The following is a 19,861-nucleotide window of genomic DNA, read 5'->3' as shown; positions in this document are numbered from 1 at the left end:
TCTCTGGTGAAAATGTCCATAAACAGAAGGCAAACCTTATGACTTAAAAGTGTAATTTGCAAATTTATATTTTCCAGTTTCTTTAGGCAAAACTATTTATCCTGCTTTGGTCCTTCAACTTGTCTCCTAGCTTAAAAAGATTCTGCCTTCCCTCTACACTGTAGTTTTCTCAATCAACACCAAAATGATTTGTTAAAGTAATTTATCAAAATATTCCTCATGAATAGTGGAGCTTTAGGACAAAAATGCATCTGCCTTTGGATAGGAATGTAAGTAGGAGAGGAATGGCAGCACAGAACTGGCTGCACCCATACATGTTTTGGTTACAACTGAAGAGATTGCCATTGCCAGCTCCTCAGCACTGCCAGCCTAGCCTTCCTCGAGGTCAGCAATATCTTAAATCTGATGGCATAATTGCCCATTTAGTTGCTGTTCATCGTGTTCATTAAAATAATCTGAAATATCTTAAAAACTGAAATATCTTAAAAACATTAATAATACTTTTTTTCCTAGAAGTATCATTTTGACTTGTGTTAGTGATGTGTGATGTAGCAATCTTCAGCTAGGAAGACTTGGACCTTTTTTAAATATATGCAGAATAGGGCAAAAACTTTGCCGTTCCTTGTGCGATGTCATCTATGTTCACAGTAAGGAATGTCATCCCAACAATTCTGTACCAAAGAGGGTATAGCCTGTTTGTGAAATTGCTGCTCCTTCCTACTGTTCAAGAAAAGCTAACAAATTGACATGTAGCATGTGTAGCTACCAAAGACAACTTCCGAGTAGAAAAATAAATTAATAAATAAATAATTTTTTATTAAAAGTTTAAAAAAGATGTGGGGGCAAACAATCCTACTTTTACAGCCAGAGGTTCTCTCTGCTTCACCCTTTCTCATAACCTACATCTCAAAGCAGTAATTTGCGTGTTGATTATGGAAGGGTAAAAAGTGGTTCAGCTAGCTGCTGCTTGCAGAGCATAGAAGGATTTGAAACAGTTAATGATGCGATGATTCAATCTGTTTAATTTCCTGTTCCAAGAAGTCTTAAATTTTTTTTCTAATTTAATAATGAGTAATTATTACTACTTCTATTTAAATAAGCAAAGGAGTTAACCAAACCATATGTGGTTTTTTTACCCGGGGAAGAGCTACATGTGACAGCAGCTGCCATTTTTTGAGGACATGTTCCATCCTGCCAGATGTCTTTTTCACATAACAGTATATTTTCTTCATCACCACGACAACGCACTTCACTCCAGTAAACAGGAATAAGGCCCGGTCCAGAAAATGGTACATGTTTTGCTGTACCTTTTTCACTGTAAGAAGAATAATCAGGATAGGACATTAGAGTGGGAGGAGGGGAAGTGGAACATTTTCTCATATATAAATCTTGGAGTAGAAAAGAAAGGGCTTTCTTCAGCAGTGTAAATTCATCACATTTTCATACAGTTCAGCATTGTCTTCTGCACAAAGAAAAGTAACAGATGTGACCCAGTTCTCACCATTTTGTTGTGGGATATTTTAGTACAATGGCCTGTGTTGCTGCAGGGCCAGCTACATTCCTGTTCTCCTGGTTCTTAACTACAAAAATCAACACAGAGTCCACAGTCCATAGGTGAATCTACAGTACCAGCCCACTGCAGTTATACTTCCAGGAGAGGTAACGTTAATGGGCCTTTCACCCTTATCCTCTCCTTTACTCCATTAAAACGTACCAGTGCTCTGCCCATACACATGTCATACAGTGAAACCACTTCATACTCCATTAGATCAGGCCCTTGTCCATTATTCTCTATTCAGCCATTCCCATCCATCCAGAACATTTATAAAGAGCTTCCTTTCCTTCCCATACTGGACCTACAGCAACAATTACTGAGACATCTTTTATTCCATATAATGCCCAATAAATTAAAAACAAAGCCCAAATATTGTAAAATCAAAGGAACAGATAGATGGAAGCACCTGAAAAGCACCAGTAATACCTACCGAGTTCACCTTGTGGTATTTAGATCCGAATTTCTGCCAAACACTCATGATAACAGAAACTTTCAACTACTGTTTGCTTGGGGCTTTTTGGCCTGGATTCAGATTTAAGCCATTTCTGTTGAAAAGACCAAACCATTCACCCGTATCACTGCACTACTTTTGCTAATAGCGGTCTTGTTCAACTAAAATGTTTGGGGTATGGAAGGCAAAAAGAACTTACATGAAAATGAGGAAAGGAGACATTGCACGTAGACAGCTGAAGCCGTAAGCAAAATCACAGCCTCCAGATGGCTGAACTTTTATCTCATCTAATCCTCATATTTTTATAAGTTGGCGTGGTGTGTACAGATTAGTATTGAACATTATAAAACAGCTTAGATTTAGTTCTGGCTAGCAGTCTTAAAAAGTGGAATAATGATTAGGAATGTCACAGTGCAAGTATGCTATAAAGGCCCCTTACTGCTTGTAGCAAACAAAATCAATACTTTGGTATGTGACTGGAAGAAATGTTAGAAAGGCAATAAAGCCAGCCATACTTTGTGACTTACTGAGAAAGTGCAAACCAAATGGGGTGCTAAGGGGGGATATTCAAGTAATTTGGTTGCTAACTTGAACAGCATTGATTTTTTTAGAAGCTGCAATTGCATTTTATTTTTAAAACTCCCTTTTGGTATGGGCATTTTCATCCTTACCTCAATTTCATCTTACTATTGCAATTGCAGTATCACTATAGGCATTTTCTAGAGTTTAATGACCAAATTATTTTAAAGGATCCTGTTGATTAACTCCATTCTGACAGCAGTGGGAAGGGACTTTCAACCTGTCCAGTATTGCTATAACTTTGTAAAGTGTTCCTGTGAAAATGTAAAGCTGCAAAACTTGTCTGGTTTGGGGTTTTGTTATCCATGTGCCATGCTGAAAGTAAACCATACAGATTATCTAGCTAGATGAAGATGTGCACAACAAAAATACCACATTTTCCAAAAAAACTAGGGTGAGTCCCAGATGGTTTTTGGCAGGATAGAATGGATGATTACCACGGTAACCCCATGCTCCTGAGAACCAGGAATTTTATTGTGATTAGGATCCCATGTAGAGTCTAATTCTGGCCACATTTTACATTTTTATAGATTCAGTAACCTCACTGGAGCTGTTCTTAATTGACACTTACATAAGTGAGATCCGGATCAGACCTCATATTTCTGCCCTTGTGGACATTTCCCAGATGTCTAGTAAAGCAGTTTTTGTTCGCCCTAAGCTTTTCTGACCTGTTCATACTTTTCACTTTGAAAGCAAAGCATCTACCCTGGTCTCCTCCTCTCCAGATCCCATATGCAGCTTTCAAAGGAAATACTGATTCTCACAGCAACCTCTTTGAAGTACAACACAATTGAAAGAAGCAAAGGATTCTGGGAAGAACAACTTCAGCATTCAACAACTTTCAAACAGAAAAAACAATCATCAAACACAAAAAGCCCTTAGGATTTGCAAAATAGATTGTCCTTTATACTGAAACATTAAAATAAGTTGACTGGTTTTTACTCAGACTGAAACTTACCCAAGTGCAAGCTGTCGACATACGACTGTTGCATCATTATTGTCCCAATGGCTCCCACAGATTGTTCCCCAGATTCCATTCAAATAAACCTCCACTGTACCCTCAAACTCATTCTTGCCACCCTGGAGTCTCACTGACCCTAGTTAAAAAAATAAATAAAAAAAAAAATTCCATTGCTCAATTAATGCATCCCACACAAAAGAATCTGAACCTCATTTTCCCTCTGCAGAGAGAGTTCCTGTTTCATGAATTACCTACCACCTCTGTGCTCTTTGGGTGAGCTGCTTCTAAGAAGCACTCTGGCACACCTAACATTCTTATACAGTGATACACAAAAGGAGATAACCTTACTTTTTACATGAGGAAAACATTTTGCCATTTATACTGAAATTACATCACATTTCTGATCTTTCTGATGCTACAACTTAAAGATCTAACAAAAAAAAAGTACGTATAGACTACACATAATTATTTAAATGTGGTTACCTGTACACAAATGAGCAAAAAGTACACGTATGTGAGTGCTATATTTTTATCTTCCACATAATTCCATCAAACTTAAGGGAATCGGAAAACAACCACATGGATTGCATAGCTTTTGCTCTGACCCATGTAACATTATGCACGACATGGATGTCAGAAGTTTATTTTAGACAAAGAATGCATTTGTTCATACTTGTTCTCAGACAGAAAAACAATGGATGTAGTTCTATTAATTCATGAGAGGTCTTTACCAAATTCTCAGACAAAACAAGCTAAAACCATGAGGAATTGTCTAAAAGAAGTGAAAAAAAAAGTCTGCTTCTTGAGAGCTACAGAACACAGAAATCCTAGAAAATTAACAAATTTTGCATTTTTTATTACAGTAGTTTTACTTGAGATGCCAGATGCATCTGCTGTTCAAGGTAGCCAAGTGCCACTGGTAAAGATGGGAAAAAGCTCATCATAGGTATAACTCTACAGAAGCAGAACAGAGTCATAACAGGGCAGTAATTCAACAAGAAAGAATCCATTTATGTTAAATTTTCAAACATAGCCTAATTGTATGCATTAGTATTGCCTGAAATCTCAGTTAATCAATCTGCCTCTTGTTCTGTGATCTACTTAAAATCAGAAGCTTCACTATCATCCAGTTTGCAGGGTTTTTAGAAGTGGAAGAAAACAGTCAATGTTTGTGCCTGCATTTTGTTGTATGTGTGTTCATGTATATGTAAATAATAATAATAATAATAATAGGTAGATCCACTTTTTCTTCTTGGCTTTCACTCAGACTGTGTCCTAGTTTTAATTTAGTTCAGTATATTTTATAAAACCACGAAGCCAAACGACTGCCAAATAACTCGAGGAATTAATTAACCTCAAACTTGGTTTTGTGTGTTCCTTTTTGCCTCCTATTTACTTTCTCAGCAGTAACTTACTATTCAGTAAATTACAAACAAAATTTATTTGACTCATGTTACAGAGTGAGCTATCATTCCAAATAGAGGATTATTAATGAGTTAATTATAACAATACTGTAGACATGTTGCACATTGCTTATCTGTCTTTATAATTTTTGTCTTTGTGGTTTTCTGTCACATTCAGACAGAGTCTGGAATTTTGTTTATTTCTGCTCTTCACCAGACTTTTGTATAGACTATTATTTTCACTTGAAACATCAACTGCAGTCATAGCAAAGCGATTCCTGACATACCAGAAAGTAATTTTGAAGATGTCATCTCCAAAAATAAGTTTATTTTTATACATGATTGCTTACAGTCCGGCATGACACCTACTGAAATCAATACAGTGTTTCCTGAGTACACACTACACAATATTTCTATTCAAATATTTGAATAAGGGAGTACTTGGAAGAATAAAATTCTCCTCTAAGGTCTCCATGGCAGAATTTGGCTCACTCCTTTTTCTATATTTACAGAATTCCCAGTGGCAACAGTCAGAAGAATTTATCCACGTACACAGAGCAAAAGATCGCTTGTGCACATCTTTTGCACATCAGAAACTCTTTTCCCAACAATTAAAAATGGAAAGAAGTCTGAAATCCTTTGCATCTTTGGTAGAAGCCTCAGGAAAGAAGTTTGAAAAGCACAGAGTTCTCACTGTGGACACGTACCATTAAACAAAGAAAACAGCCTTTCCCTTGCAACCCACTCCCCTAAAGAACCCTCAGTGATGTCTGGTCCCTGTTGAAGTGGGAAAACACACTACTGGTATCAGTTGGTAAGGAAGGGAAAATGACTGGAAGGGACAGTGCCTTATTTCCATGTGCCTGTGGGAAAAGACATAGATGAAAACAATAAATGAGGGATTTTTTAAATATTCATCTAATATCTCAACAAAATACTTTGGTTTGCCTTTTTCCTGTAGACTTACAGCTGTGTATAGGAACACCAATGTTTTATGAAGGGTAGTAGCATTCATAACAGACCTTTGTTCATCTCAGAAGAAAATACGATAAAGAGCCAGCTTCTGTCATACAGAAAACACACAAGATGATTGTTAAAGGTAATTTTATAACAAATTTAAAATGTTCTTGATTTTCACCTGAGAAGTCAATCTAGAAAGAAATAAAAGGAAAGCCTATTTTTACATGTAACTAATATTAAACCTTTTATTATGCTTGCTGTTTAATAGAGTTAACCGAATACATGGTATAACAGTTCTAACATGCTGGCTGCATTGACTGACTACTTTCCTCATAGGACAGTATTGATATCTACAGCTGTGATTAACCTAAACCATCCAGGGCAAAATCAGGCATTCTCTCCTCAAGGAAAACAATAAGTAAAACCATTTTTTTAAAAGAAAAGTCAGAATTGAAAATCCTCTGAAATTAATATCACTCACATATTTTTCCAAGTCCAGTCTAAGTGTTTCTAGCTCAGTATTTCAGCACCGTATCCAACAAGAGTAAAATGATACAGTATTGTTTGTTTCATATGCACTTTGAAGTATGTATCAACCTATATCATATGACAAGTCATAATTATGTAGCAAACAAATCAAAGAGCACACTAATAAGAAAATTATTTCTCTGTTGTTTACCCAAAATGTTGTGGTATTCAGACCCCTGGTAGTTACTTTACTGGATCAAGAGATATATTAGTTACAGTAACATGGATACCTCATAAAACATAACAGAACTTTAAAATATAGACTTTCATTTCAGTAACTTATTTTTTCTTTCCAATAGATAAAACTCTTACTTCATAATGAAACAGATCTGTGTTTCATGTGTAAATTGATCATAGGGAATTGCAAGATGACCAACATTATCTGCCATCATGTACATTTATGCTGTATGACCAAGTATCTCTTTATTACTCATGAGTCAATCTTTGTTATTAAGAACATGTTAATATCTTAATTGCAAGACAATCAGTGTTTGCATTGTTAAAATGACCTGGAAACACTCTTTCACTTCATAGGCAGCAAGAAAACTAGTATTTAGCATGACTAAAAGGATACTGGCTAATTCTTAATTTCACTGGTTAAGTCTTCTACTGTTACATTTTAACGCCTCCAGCCCATACTGCATCTCAACAGGTGTGCCCAAGGGGCTTCATTCTCTGTTCCCCCTAGGACACAAGAAGCTCTGGAGAAGAGCGTCTGAATTACTTCTTAGAAAACAGGTCTGGCTTAAGCATATGCATTGGGGGCTCCAGGTTTCTGGAGCGGTAGATGTGGTAGCATCTCAATTTTTTAAGCTGTAAGTTTTTAGCTCTTTTAGTTGCTGAAGAAAACTAAACACATGGGGAGTAGAGCTAATGCAGTAATATGTGCTCTGGCTTTTATGCAATGCTCTGGGAAACTCACCCTCTCTCCCCTCTCCAACAAGTCAATACAGTGTCAAGCCTCTGCTCAAAGTACTTATTAAACCTTCACTGCCTCAACACCAAGCTCAACAGCAGGGAACATGTGTACGGGGATCGTGCCCCTGGGTCTCAATGCCCTCCTCAGCACTGCTCAGGAAGATGAAGGATGAGGAGAGGTGAACTGACCCCACGAGGGTTAGAAACAAGGACACAGGACCACAAAGCGGGCCTACTAGGCAGCTCTAGGACACGTGCTGCGGCCTTACAACGGACTTAATTCAGCCCTATATTGAAGAATACAAATCTATTGTCTTGACAGAAACTCCTTCGTTTATATACAGTCAAAAAATATGTATGTGTTTTCTCTAATTATGTTCTAGGCGAGGTTACTGACGGTCAATTCATGTTGTTTACATACAGCCTGGTAATTTTAGTTGCCCTGGTATCTGCCCAAGTCAGAGTCTTTCCCATCTGCTATCACTGTTTAAAAGAGATTAAGTTATACTTGCAAATGCAAGGAAGTAAGGGTATCCAGTGGGTGCTGCTGAGACTTGCTCTGCAACACCTGCCATGTAGGCTCAAGATGAGACACACAGGAAAAAAGGGAGAGGAAAACCTCTCAGCCAACTTTTAATTAACTCCAAAAAGCAGAAGAGCTTCAAAGGAATTGTGCTGCTGTGCTTGGACTCTTTTCCTATACCATTCTCACAGCCAGAAATGCTGCGTAACTTCACACCCTGTTTTATTTTCTACATTTCACTGAGAACAAGCATTGTTACTGTGTGTGGCTGAATTGCAAATAGAATGGGAATCACTTCCACTTCTGCTGTACGTGTAAGTGCTGCAGCAGTGGGCTTTATGGTGTTGGCTAAAGGTGTGCCAGTAGTTTCTTTGTAAACACCTACATCCAAAGGTTTGTAATTTGGCCGTAAATGTAGATTTGGAAAAGAGGGATCAGAAGTAGAAGTTGCCTGTACTTTTCACCCTGGTGCTGGGTGCTCTGAAATTGCAGATTTAAAGCAAAGCAAAAGAAGTATTTTGAATTTTGGAAATCTGTACAAACAACAAATACTTTCATTTCTGCTTTCATTTCCAAGGTGTTCCAACATGGGATAGTGCCACAGAAAGGCCCTGCACGGATAATTCATCTCTGTTGCCTTGGAGTCAATTAGGTAAGTCCAAATTGACATGAAGTGTGAGGGTGTCCCATTGATACATGCTGTATATCCCATGTAGCCACATTATAACTCATAGTATTTCAGAACACTAGTGGATGATTCATAACACATGTAAAAGAGTCTATCCCTGTTTCAGAATGAAACTCATTAATAGGTTTGCATGAGGTACTTGTAAAAAGCTACCTGTAGTATAGGTCAAATCTAAACACCCGCTCAAATCAATGGAAACCTTTCTTCCCTTCCAGGATCAAGCCTAGCTAAAATCAAAGAAATTAATAGTGTTGACTTCAGCAAAACTATGGATGACGCTCACTGCAATCAATGAATGCTGTTGTCCATCACTTTCGCGAGCACTGCTCTTAGTCTAAAATTATAAGTATTATCTCCCGGAATTTTAACCTTGAAAAAAGGGTGCATCCGTCAGAACTACTTTTTAAGAGCTATCTTGAGAAGTCTAGCAGATAGCAGTATTGCATACTCAAGGATCCTTGTATTAGGAGTTTCATAAATATTGTATATATTGGGTGTGTAATGTGCTGAATTGGTTCCTCTGCAGCAGTGAGATTCATCATGTCAACGATTAATGGTTTAAGGCTCTGAAAGAATAAACTGAAGCATTAGGAATGTAATGGGCTCTAAAGGACTGCAGTTGTCTTATGTGGTACAGAGCTGCAGAAAATGAGGGGTCTCATGCTGTGCAGCTGTAACAAGAATGGTTCCAGAAGAGCTGCTTCTTAGAAGGAAAATGTAGATATTCGCGTTTAATTTTTTATCATATTATTTTCTTTAACCCTATGCTATTAAAAAAGCAAAACCCCCAAAGACCTTCCATCAACTGCCTGGACTATAGAATAACAGGTAGAGAGAATAATCTAGTGGTTAGACTGTGGGCCTGAGGCTTGATTGCCTGAGGCTTGATTCTTCTCTCACTACAGTCTGACCATTCTGGAGATGTGTCTTTTGTTTCCAGTTCTGCCAGCGATTGGTAGTGTGACCTCTGGCAAAGACACTTACCCTCTCTTGTATTGTTTCCCCTTTGTAAAATAAAGAAAAATAGTTAACCCACTTCAGTCAGAGCTTTAAATTAGGTACGTAACAACATAGCATCATATGTTGTTATATGAACAACGTATCATGCGGAATACTGTAACTACATGCCATGTAAACATTGTGTGGCAGCAGTTGCATCTAGGTACCGAGGTAGGCCTCTTTTTTGAAGCATGAGTACATTACAGGTAAGTTGGTATTAGCAGTAACTAAAATACTAAATTCTGCTAGACTTTTGCTGGCTCTGTGTACAGAGTACTCTCGTCCTCATTTGTTTTCCTCTATGATTTCCTTGGTTAATCATGCTAATTTATATATATTTGTATTTGGTTTACTTGCTTTCAAGGCATGAATAAATAATATTACCCAGATGCCTCTCATTTTAGAAGGAAGGAAATGAAACACCAAAATCTATTATTTTAAACTATAAAACTGATTTTTGAACTGGTACCACATAGTATAATTGCAAAGGCACTTTTTTTTTTTTTTTTTTTTTTTAGTTTTTCATCATTAATGTTTAAAGCAGTGTAATGTATACGCATGCACAAAATTTAGCCAATTAACTTTGCAGATAAGTCTTAATATTTAAGGTAGAATAGCCAGGAGATTTACAGTTAAGGCTTTGAACATGGTAGTGTATTTAGTTATTGCAGGTGCCTAATAACTGAGTATGGGCTTCCTCAGCATATGTACTAAAGCAACAGATGCAGTGAGTTTCTCTCTGAATAGTCTCTGAATACTCTCTTCTCTGGCTATAAACTGCATCATAACATTGCCTTACTTGCATTTCTTTGCCCCTTGTAGGAAAGGAACATACTTTCGGACTAATGTTACAATAATGTTTGTTTCTGGGCAGATGGCTTGATTTATTTCCATGTTTCGCCTTAAGCCATCTCACTCTCTAATTCTTTTGTATTGCCTCCCCAAAGGCTTTTTGACAGACGTTTGTCCTGTTGATGTCACTGAGAGTTTACCACGAGTGCAATAGAAGCAGATGACCTTTCAATTAGAGTACTGGCTATTGTTCAGTAGCAATGTCCTCCCTCTTAACTGGGGCTAACCTGGGTTTCCTTTTTCTGGGGAAAAAAAAAGCAGTATTCTGAAAGGACTGAAGAAACACAGCTAAACCCAAACCATGTAGTATTTTTGGTGGTTTTTTACTTAAATCACATTAGTGCTGAACTTACAGGGGATTCTGGAATTTACTTTAGTAAGTGCAAGATTGGGTTCTTAGCAATAAAATGCCGCGTTCTTCTTCACTGTAATGTATTAGACCAAGTCCTCACAACATATTTTGGGAACCAGACTGAAGAATTCTGAAAAAAGCTATAAATACGATGGGCTAAATCAAAGAAGCATCTGTGGGACCCTTTCGCAATCTGAGACCAGTTAAAGGGCGTGAAGTCTTTTGGATTTTTTTTTCATCTGTGTCTGGTTATCTGTTTTCTCCTCCGTGGCATCAGCTGCCTGGTATTCTTTCCAGGGAAACATCTGTAATGCATAAGATCGTTCTACCTTCTTGAAGGAGTACAACATTTGACTTGGAACACAGCTTTGGAAGCTGCATTTTTTTTTAATGCATAAATGATCAATATGGATCTTGGTGCCTCCATATGCTCTTTATGTGATATTTTATACCAATATGTATAATTATCACATTGTTCAAATTATCATCTTTTTCGCACACACCTTCTAGGGCTATTGTTGGAAGAGAAAGATAGCAATCCTTTTGAAGGGATCTGAAAGTAAATTAATAAAAAAACCCAAACCGACCCAAAAGCAACTTCCACAAGAACAAAATTATTAATAATAATATTAATGATCGACTTCCTTGCTGACCTTGCAATACTACAAAATATGTGAAAGGAAGGGCAACAAAGAAGGGAATTTTTATTGTCATTGCAACAATTATGCTTAGTATAGATATAGATAGGACATAATTTGTATTTAGGTAGGAGATAAAAATACCAGACTGATGTAGGAGAAACTGTGAAGTCATTCAAAACCAGACTGTACATAAATATATTTAACGCCAACACCGATGAAATGTAAGGCTGATCAACTGCTCAAGGGCTGGATGCTGAAATTGCTGTTCAGTCCTTGCACACTGAAAACTTCCACTGAAGTCACTGGGAGTTCAGCGAGGAGTGCGTGTGGGGGAAGCACCCGTCTCTTGGCTGGGTTCACAGATGTCCTCAAGCACCAGCGCTAACTTGCAAACCTCATTATCCCAAGATTTGGGGGGAAAACAGGAAGAAGGAGCCTCTAGGCGAGCAGGTCGCGTTTAGAGCAAGGCATCCTTGTGCTTTTCCTTCTGCCACCTAACCTCCGTAGATCGAGTGCCATAAAGAGGGGAATGCCAGCCTTGGCGAGCTGCGCCTACAGACTACTGACGGCGCAGCTTGCTAACGCGATTTTCCTCGTATGAAACTAGCGTCGGGATAAAACCAGGTACGACCTTCGTCTTCCCGATGCGTCCGCCGAGGTGGAGGTTTAAACTCCTCTCTCGGACCAGCTCGTGCTGTCACTTTGGCGAGAGGCGGCCGCCCCCCCTTCCCCGCTCCCTGCTCCCTCCAGCGACGGGGAACCGGCAACGGGATGGCGAGGACGCCGCCGCCCGGCTAAGGCTCTCCCTCCCGCGGAGCCCCCGGCGCACCCTCCCGCAACCCCGCTCCGCCGCCAGCCCGCGCCCCAGCCGGCGGCCGCTCGCCCTCCGCCCCGCTCACCTCGCTCGCAGTCAGCGCGGCCCCGCTCCGCCCGGCCCCCGGCCGCCCCGGGGGGCGCAGCCGGGCCGCCGCCGCCGCCGCCGGGCAGGGAGCAGGAGCTGCGTGCGGCCCCCGCGGCGCCCGGCCCGCCGTCCGCCGCCGCGGGAGGGCGGGCGCCGCCGGCGTCCAGGGGCGCCGGGCCGCGCGCCGAAGCCCCCGGCGGGGCAGCCGGCGGGGGGCGGCGGCGGCGGCGGCGGGGCCGGGGCGGGTGGCTGCGGGTGGCGGGCGGCCGGGAGGCTGGCGGAGAGCTGCCCCAGCCCGCGGGCTCCGGGGATCGTCCCTATCACCAGCGCCACCACGAAGCCGGCGAATGTCATGGTGCCAGTCCCGCCGGCTCGGGTCCATCTCCCCCTCTCATCGCGCCCGGGATGCGAAGGGGGAAGGCGGGGCTGCGGCGTCCCGCTAATCCCCCACGCCGCACACCCCTGCCGCCCTCCCCCCGGCTCCCCTGCCTGCGGGGGCAGGGCGAGCGGGGCGCGGAGAGGCGCGGAGAGGCGCGCAGACCCCCGCGGGGCGCCCGGCAGCGGCGTTTGCGGCTACCTGCCGCAGCCTTCCCGAGCGCGGCGGGGAGCGGCGGGGCCGCCCGGTCCCGGGCAGCAGCTGCTCCGGCAGCCCCCGCGGGGCTTCAGAGGGGGCCGCGCACCGACCTCGCCGCCCCCGGAGCCCGGCCTCGGCGGCTGCCTCCCGCTCCCCCGCCGGCCCCGGGCACCGTCGCCCCCGTACCCCCCCGGCCTCATCGCGGTCCGGTCCCGCCGCAGGCTCCCCCCCGCCCCGCTTCTCTCTCGCCCTTGGGGCTCCCCTAGCAGCCACCACCGGCTCTGCCAGTGGCTGTGGCTCCCCCGACCCCTCCGACAGCCTCACAAAGAGCAGAAGGAGCCCAGGCACAGGCCGGCCCGGGGCGGGGGCGCGCAGCTTCGGGGAGAGAGGGATAAAACGGACCCGCAGGGCGGCTGGGGAGGCAGAGGGATGGAGAGAGAGCGAGCCCCTGGCGTGTCTGCGGGAAACAAAGGGCCTGAGAACAAATGCCGTGAAGAGAAATGTCTTCGAGGGTTTAGCTTTATCCCAGCCCCATGTGCTCTGAATAGTAATCTGCCTATTCCCAGCCACTGCGGAGTTCTGCGTGACCTGATCATCTCTGATTTCCTTCTTCTACCAGGATGGCTGCCAGTTAGTTTTGCCTTTTTGTCTCATATTGTTCAGTTGCTAGTATGGGTTAGTTACTATTTTTTTAATTTTCCGCTGGTTTTAATCTATGCTGTTCATACTTTGCCAAGTCCAGCTCTGCCTGATACAGGGCGCGCCCTTTATTTGGCAATTTGTCTGTAGTGTGAGTCTGTAGATTCACCTCTCCACAGGATCTTTTTTCCTCTCTCATTTTTCGGCTGAGAAGTGTTAATCTGGTTTCTGGGTGAGCGCATCAGTTTTTCCAAAACCTTGCGTTGTGACTAGAGCCTACAAGAGAATCTGCTTCCCATGCAGGATCCCATGTGTCTCCAGTGAACAGCGGCCTTCCTTTAGCAGCCTCCAAACTGTTCAAAAGGTGCAAAATGCAACTGCACCGATTTAAGCTTTTGTTTATAAGAAGAAAAGAGCTCCAGTGCTAAGGAAAAGCAGGTCCTACAGTGTTTGGTATTACCTGTATTCATTTTAGTTCTACTCATCTGTGATTATTATTGCAACATTACAGTTAGTATTTTAATCACTCACAAGGTTAAAGAATACTCTGTTGGGGTTTCTACAGCAACATGATAACTATGCTATCACGTGTGTCTGATGCACTTCTTTGTGGATATAAGCGCACAGACTGTTCGTTCTTTCTGAGGTTTCTTCTGGGGGTACGTATATGCATTAGTTTAGAAGCTGTTGGGACTGGCAAGAGTTTAATTTGTTTTCAAAATATTTGAATATATACAAGATGTTAGCCTGAAAGCAACTCATTATGGCCATATTATGGTCATTTTTAAATTGTCTGAAAATTCGTTGCTGTCATGACAAGTTGGTTGCTTTTATCCTTTGGAAGGACTGGTTAAAAGCAGGCTCAGCCTAGCTGGTTAAGGCTTCCTTTGTTGCCTAGTAAACACTTTTTTGCATCACAGTAACAGCAATATTTCATTTTTCCTGACCTAAGCTCTTCCCCCCCCCCCCCCCGCCCCGAGCCTGGAAGAGGAAGAGTTCTGCTGATCAGCACAGGAGGAAGAGAACAGATGAATGATGAATCTTGCAAAACACTTCAGGCAAAGCTTTGAGCCTGGTATTTATTCATGTATTCTGATTTCATTTGTCTCCCATAGGTGTGTGGGCCAGCAGGAATCTTACATGCACAGAACTTGCTTTGCCTATGTAGGGTAGAGGTGTTTGTGCTTGAGGTTGCAAAATGGTACTAAGCAGGAGGTGGGGGGAAAAGAGGGGGGCTACACAGGGGAAAAGGTTTGGAAGTAACTAGAATTATAAAAGAAGCATCAAGAAGAAAAAAGCAATTGTCAAAATTATTCTCACCCAAGACAGGGTTCAGGTTTAATCGAATGATCCACATGTAGAGATGCACTCTTGAACATTTTAATTTTTATCATGATTGTAATTTTTGATGTAATGGTATAAGGAGAATAAGCCTTAATTTGTTTTAATAACTGTAAGTTTGCTTTCACTATGATGTGAGGTCTGTTAATGCCACAGGAAATAATGCTTTTGTTAAAATTTACAAATCGGGGACTTGGTCTGACTTCCATTCAAGACATTGATAACAATTTCATTAAGTTTCATTGATACCAGTTACACTTCTTTTCTAAGAAATACTGGAACTGATGCATTTGTTTTCCTGGGATGTCTGCTTTGCACTTTGGTTGCAGCTTCTGTCTTGGCTAGAGCATTTACAAGCGTCTCCCCCATATGGTTTCTCTTGTGTTTGAACTGTGTGAGCTCATGTTGCAGTTTTTCCTTTGGCTGTGGCACTTACAGGTGCCATGTATAAAGTCACTCTCATCTGCTTGACTACTTTTATTATGCTTGTAGAAAGCTCATTATCTGTATGACTTCTACCTCTGATATATTTCTCACAATCGGTCAAAAGTTACTGGCAAGAGCGAAGACAAAGCAACAGTTACATGGACAGTATGTTTTTGAGAACCTTGATTCTTTTGGACATCACGCTTAAAATAACAGTAAGAATTACAAGTCTGCCTAAAATGAAACTGCACTATGCTTTAAGGGTGGACTTTACCTTCGCATGTTTATAGACAAGAAACAAAGGTTTACAACTCCGATATAGCTGATACAGCTTTAAAAAGGTGCCAAATATGAGATATTCTCATGTACATTTGGTTGCCTTAAAAAGTTTTGTCTCTGCTGTACAAAACTGTTGAAAACTCATTCACAAATTGAATTAGAAATGAAAAGGAAAGCAAAAATTATGTTTCCTCAGTTAGGAAAATAAGCAAGTAGGTCTTTGGAAATCTCAAAAGGTCTCAATGGATCTGGGCATTATGTACAACTTTGATTCTGAAATTACAGTATCCAACTTTTCAGAAAAAACAGTATCACAAAATGTTGAGAAAATAATAAATCTTTGGAAAGTGTGCTAGTTATACTCCTGCAGCAGCACTGCAGGATTTAAAGTTAGTAAAGAAAGGCTTGTTTTGGTCTTTCTAGATTAGTAGAGAAAATAATCCATTATGATGACATTAGAGTGGGTGAACTGGCTCCAGCTGATGTACATAGCAATTCTCCCTTTTGCAAAACATTTTCAATACTTAATCTTAGTATTTAGTTTGTACCTCTTACGCACAGAGGTAGTACCTTTTGACAGCAGTCCCATGCAAATCTGTGCTGCGTACCTGGCAACTTCCATGAGAACAGTTGTAGGAAATCCCCTGCTAGAATAGGTCTTAATTTCTGTGCAATTCCGCAGTGTTGGCTGCCTTTTTCTCTCCTGGTATTTGACAGCCCCAATACCAAACTGTTTATAAACCAAAGAATAATAAATAATCCATAGGTATGAACTGATCTGACCACTCCAACCCACTCCCTGCTGCTGTATTTCTGTGCATAGATTCCTCAGGTTACCTGAGAAATGGAAATATTAGAAATACTCACATAATACAGCAGCAGCATGGGTTATTCATATATGCAAGGCTTAAAAGGAAACTTACACAAGAGCTTCCTTTATCCTAATAGCTTTCTAAAAGCACTTGATAGTTCTTCCCTGTCGCTGACTCTGCTTTTGCATGAGTTGTGTGAGGGTACAGGTTATCAGAGGACTAATTTTCAATAAATGGTTCTTGTGAATAGGTGAAGGTGTCTGATGTGTGGGTTACACATGCAAAAATAGTAGTCCTGCATTTCAAAAACATTTAATACCAAGCATTTAAAATTCAGCTGGAGAATCAGTCTAATTCTGCTCCCATTTAAATCAATAGCAAAATTCACTGATTAGTCTCTTCCTGTGTTCAGTAAAGCTGCCTACCTTTATTTTCAAGTCGCTCATACAGTATGCTCTCAGCATAGATTCTAGAAAAGCTGAGCACTTCCAGCTGTTGGTGGAATTCAGCTAAAATACTATTGACAAGTGAAGGCCTGAGTCAGTCCCATCTTATTGCCACTGATAGCCCTAAACCAGGGTATTCTCTCCTGCATTACCTTCTGACCAGAGTCAAACAGCAATGTAGATGTGACCGATCAGAGCAAGGGTTGACTTCAGGCAATGCGATATGAGAAATTCCCCCAGGAAATAAGAGCAAGTACAAAGCAGAGAGAATGTAACCGAACAGCCAGGCACAATGTATTGTAATGAGATTATTTTCAGACTGTCCATCTAATAATTTCTTACAATTATTTCTTCAAAAGTATGCTGGGGCTGATAGATCAGCCACTGGAATCAATGGAAACACTTATGCACGTGGCCTAGTGGGCACCAGACAGGGGCTGAAATCAGGACTAGAAAGAGAGGAAGCAAGGCTTCACACAAAGGAGATTTCCATGTGCAAAATGGGCCACAGAATGGGTGCTGTAATGAGTCAACATTTTTAGGATATAAGTCAGCGCTCTTATAAAAAAATTTTATTCGTTAATCTCATTCTTTTTAGCAAACACGGGCAGCAGAAATTTGAAATCCTGCCAAGTCTGACTCAAAATTAATTTGGGTTTGTGCTTATATGGAAGAGAATAGGCTTTTTGTCTGTAATTATATATAAGCTCCATAGGGTGACCCTGCATTACACAGGATGTAACTGAACAGCCTGTAATTGATGAGGTTTCCATTACCACATAACACAGTGCGCACAGTAATGAGATCATAGAAAAACCTTTTTTAAAGTGTTAAGTACTTTATTGTACAACAAGCTGAGTTCATATTATAAGGCCATAAGAAAACCGATTTCCTGGAACAATTCAATACAGAGGTGCATATGTGCCTAACAGGGGGTTATAGAGACATGACGAAATAATTGCATTTAAAACTGGAAGGTGAACTGAATCACGCAAAACTGGTGAACGCTTTTTGTTTAATATAGTGAGTGGAAAAAATGCTATTTCAACTGAGGTAGTTTTGATATAGCCAAAGTAACTATCCATCGTTTAAAAACGACCACGGTTTTCCACAATAAAAAAAGGATTTTTGAATAGCAATGAAATGTGGAGATATTTGTTTGAAAAATATTTTTTTAAAAACAAAAAAAGCCCTGCATTCAGTAAAGGCTCTAATTCTGCAAATACGTACCCTCATTCGTAGTATGGACACATCTGCACACTGTGACGTCTCCACGTGTAAAGCGGGTTACGTGGGTACCTGGTGTAAAACTTTGGAGGACTGGAGACATGATTTGTTCACGCTGTTGCTACTGTTTCAGCAACACACAGCTAGTACAACATACAGTCTTGTTCACGCAGTTGCAATGTGATGGTGTTTGAGGCCGTGTTTTACATTGTTTCCATGAGCAACCTCCATGCACTCCTTTATGTTCCTCTCCCAGAAGGACCATTTAGCAGATCCCAAGTGTGCAATGCCATGTGGCTGAGTGGGGAGTGAGACTCAAGTGTGAGAGCAGGAGTGCCCCAGCGTGACTGTGTCAATACAGCAGAGGTGCTGCTTTATTTCCCGATGCTTAGAATAGGAAGTAAATGCGGCATCACATATGTTGCAGTCTGTTAGCTAGGTGAAAGGTGAGTTTGTGTAGCCGTTCTATAAATAAGCGTACTTAAAGAGGCAAGAATATGTCAAAGAGGATATTTGGAAGAAGTGGAATGGAAGATGGTATTTGTTAACGAACAATCTTAACAAATGTTGCAAAGAAATGGAACTTCAGTTCCGAACCTGACTACCTTGGGTATATATGGGTTTTGGTACTTGATTCATTGAGTCCATCCTTTAAGGGAAGCTCTGTACGTGATTCATTCTGTGCTCATGCTGGAAAAACAACCCACTCCATAAAAAAAAAAAAAAAAAATCAATGGGCATGCTACACCTTTGGAAAAATATTTAACATATGTGGAAATGTTTAACATTTTGGTTTAGATCTAAGAGAGGAAAGGTGAAAAAAATCATTTTTAATGTTTTCTTCATCATAAAACCATACATTTTGGACTCTTTTTTGTGTAGAAAGTGGCCTTTTCAAGTCAGTCAACATTAGGTAAGCCTGCCACAGAGCAGGATGAAGCCTTATTTATTCAAAACATCCACCGTCAGTGAGGACAACCGGTTCATAGAGCTGAGATATATGACCTTCTACAATTTCCTCTGACATTCATGGTGTAGAAGGTTCCCTGGGGTAAACAATGCTTTATAAATGCAGTTGTTTAGATAAGTTCTTCTCTCGCAAATAATCTAGGTAGTTCTCTTCCAATTATTTATGTCTGGAATGGTAGCAGGTGCTTCTCTTTGTTGAGAGTTAATCTTCTGAAAACATTTCTTAATAATAATCTATTTCAGAATTTTGCATTTCATTGTTGTGAAGTGTTAAGTGCAATGAAAATCACAAACCACAGAAAGGTAAATCAAGCAGGGTTGGTTTGTGTTTTCATCTTCCATCTAACCCAAGTGTCACCTTCCCATTAGCAGCAATGGAACGAGGCATTTCTAATATTTCCTGCAGGAATTTCTCAGTGTCCTGCACAAAATCCAACAGCAATGTACATACAATGTGTAAATAAGACTTTTTTCTCCAGAGTTTCAGAGGGATGCAGGAATTATTTTAGTGCTGATCTACATACATGCAATGACCCTTCAAGTATTTGATTTATCTTCATTAACATAAGACTCTGTTACCGGGAATGAGAAAGGGTAAAGTGAGTTACACCTGTATTTTTACAGTTATGCATAATACAAGCATATATTACACAGTTATTAAAATATAACTATAGCTTATTAGAACATGTAAAATAAGCATAAAAAGAGGAAAGAAAAGATAAATACTTGTTGGAGCAGGAATAGTTTTGTCCATGAAGCCATATTTACATATTATAGGCTTTGAATTTCTAAATGGTTTTGATCTTGAAAAGCAGCAAGCACTTCAGATTAGCACAA

At 40.8% G+C, this 19,861-nt stretch overlaps 2 protein-coding genes across 3 annotated transcripts in view; one reads left to right on the top strand and one right to left on the bottom strand.

The window, feature by feature from the left end:
- The window catches only part of PRSS12 (serine protease 12), a 46,617-nt gene extending 33,851 nt beyond the window's left edge, over positions 1 to 12,766 (bottom strand). The window contains 5 exon segments of the mRNA XM_030025642.1: positions 1,137 to 1,315; positions 3,544 to 3,682; positions 12,310 to 12,418; positions 12,421 to 12,492; positions 12,495 to 12,766. Coding sequence (XP_029881502.1) covers positions 1,137 to 1,315; positions 3,544 to 3,682; positions 12,310 to 12,418; positions 12,421 to 12,492; positions 12,495 to 12,665 — 670 coding nt within the window. The 5' untranslated portion in view covers positions 12,666 to 12,766.
- METTL14 (methyltransferase like 14) overlaps positions 1 to 19,861 on the top strand; it is a 97,154-nt gene that overhangs the window by 39,323 nt on the left and 37,970 nt on the right. For both annotated transcript variants that reach the window (XM_030025687.2, XM_041119532.1), the window contains exons 4-6: positions 5,462 to 5,763; positions 5,911 to 6,048; positions 8,456 to 8,530. The gene's annotated coding sequence lies outside the window, so the exon portion shown is untranslated. The remainder of the gene's footprint in view (positions 1 to 5,461; positions 5,764 to 5,910; positions 6,049 to 8,455; positions 8,531 to 19,861) is intronic.

Source organism: Aquila chrysaetos, chromosome 1, assembly GCF_900496995.4.
Source record: "Aquila chrysaetos chrysaetos chromosome 1, bAquChr1.4, whole genome shotgun sequence".
NCBI lineage: Eukaryota > Metazoa > Chordata > Aves > Accipitriformes > Accipitridae > Aquila > Aquila chrysaetos.
The sequence above is the reverse complement of the archived record's forward strand: the minus strand, read 5'-3'. Positions and strand labels throughout refer to the sequence as shown.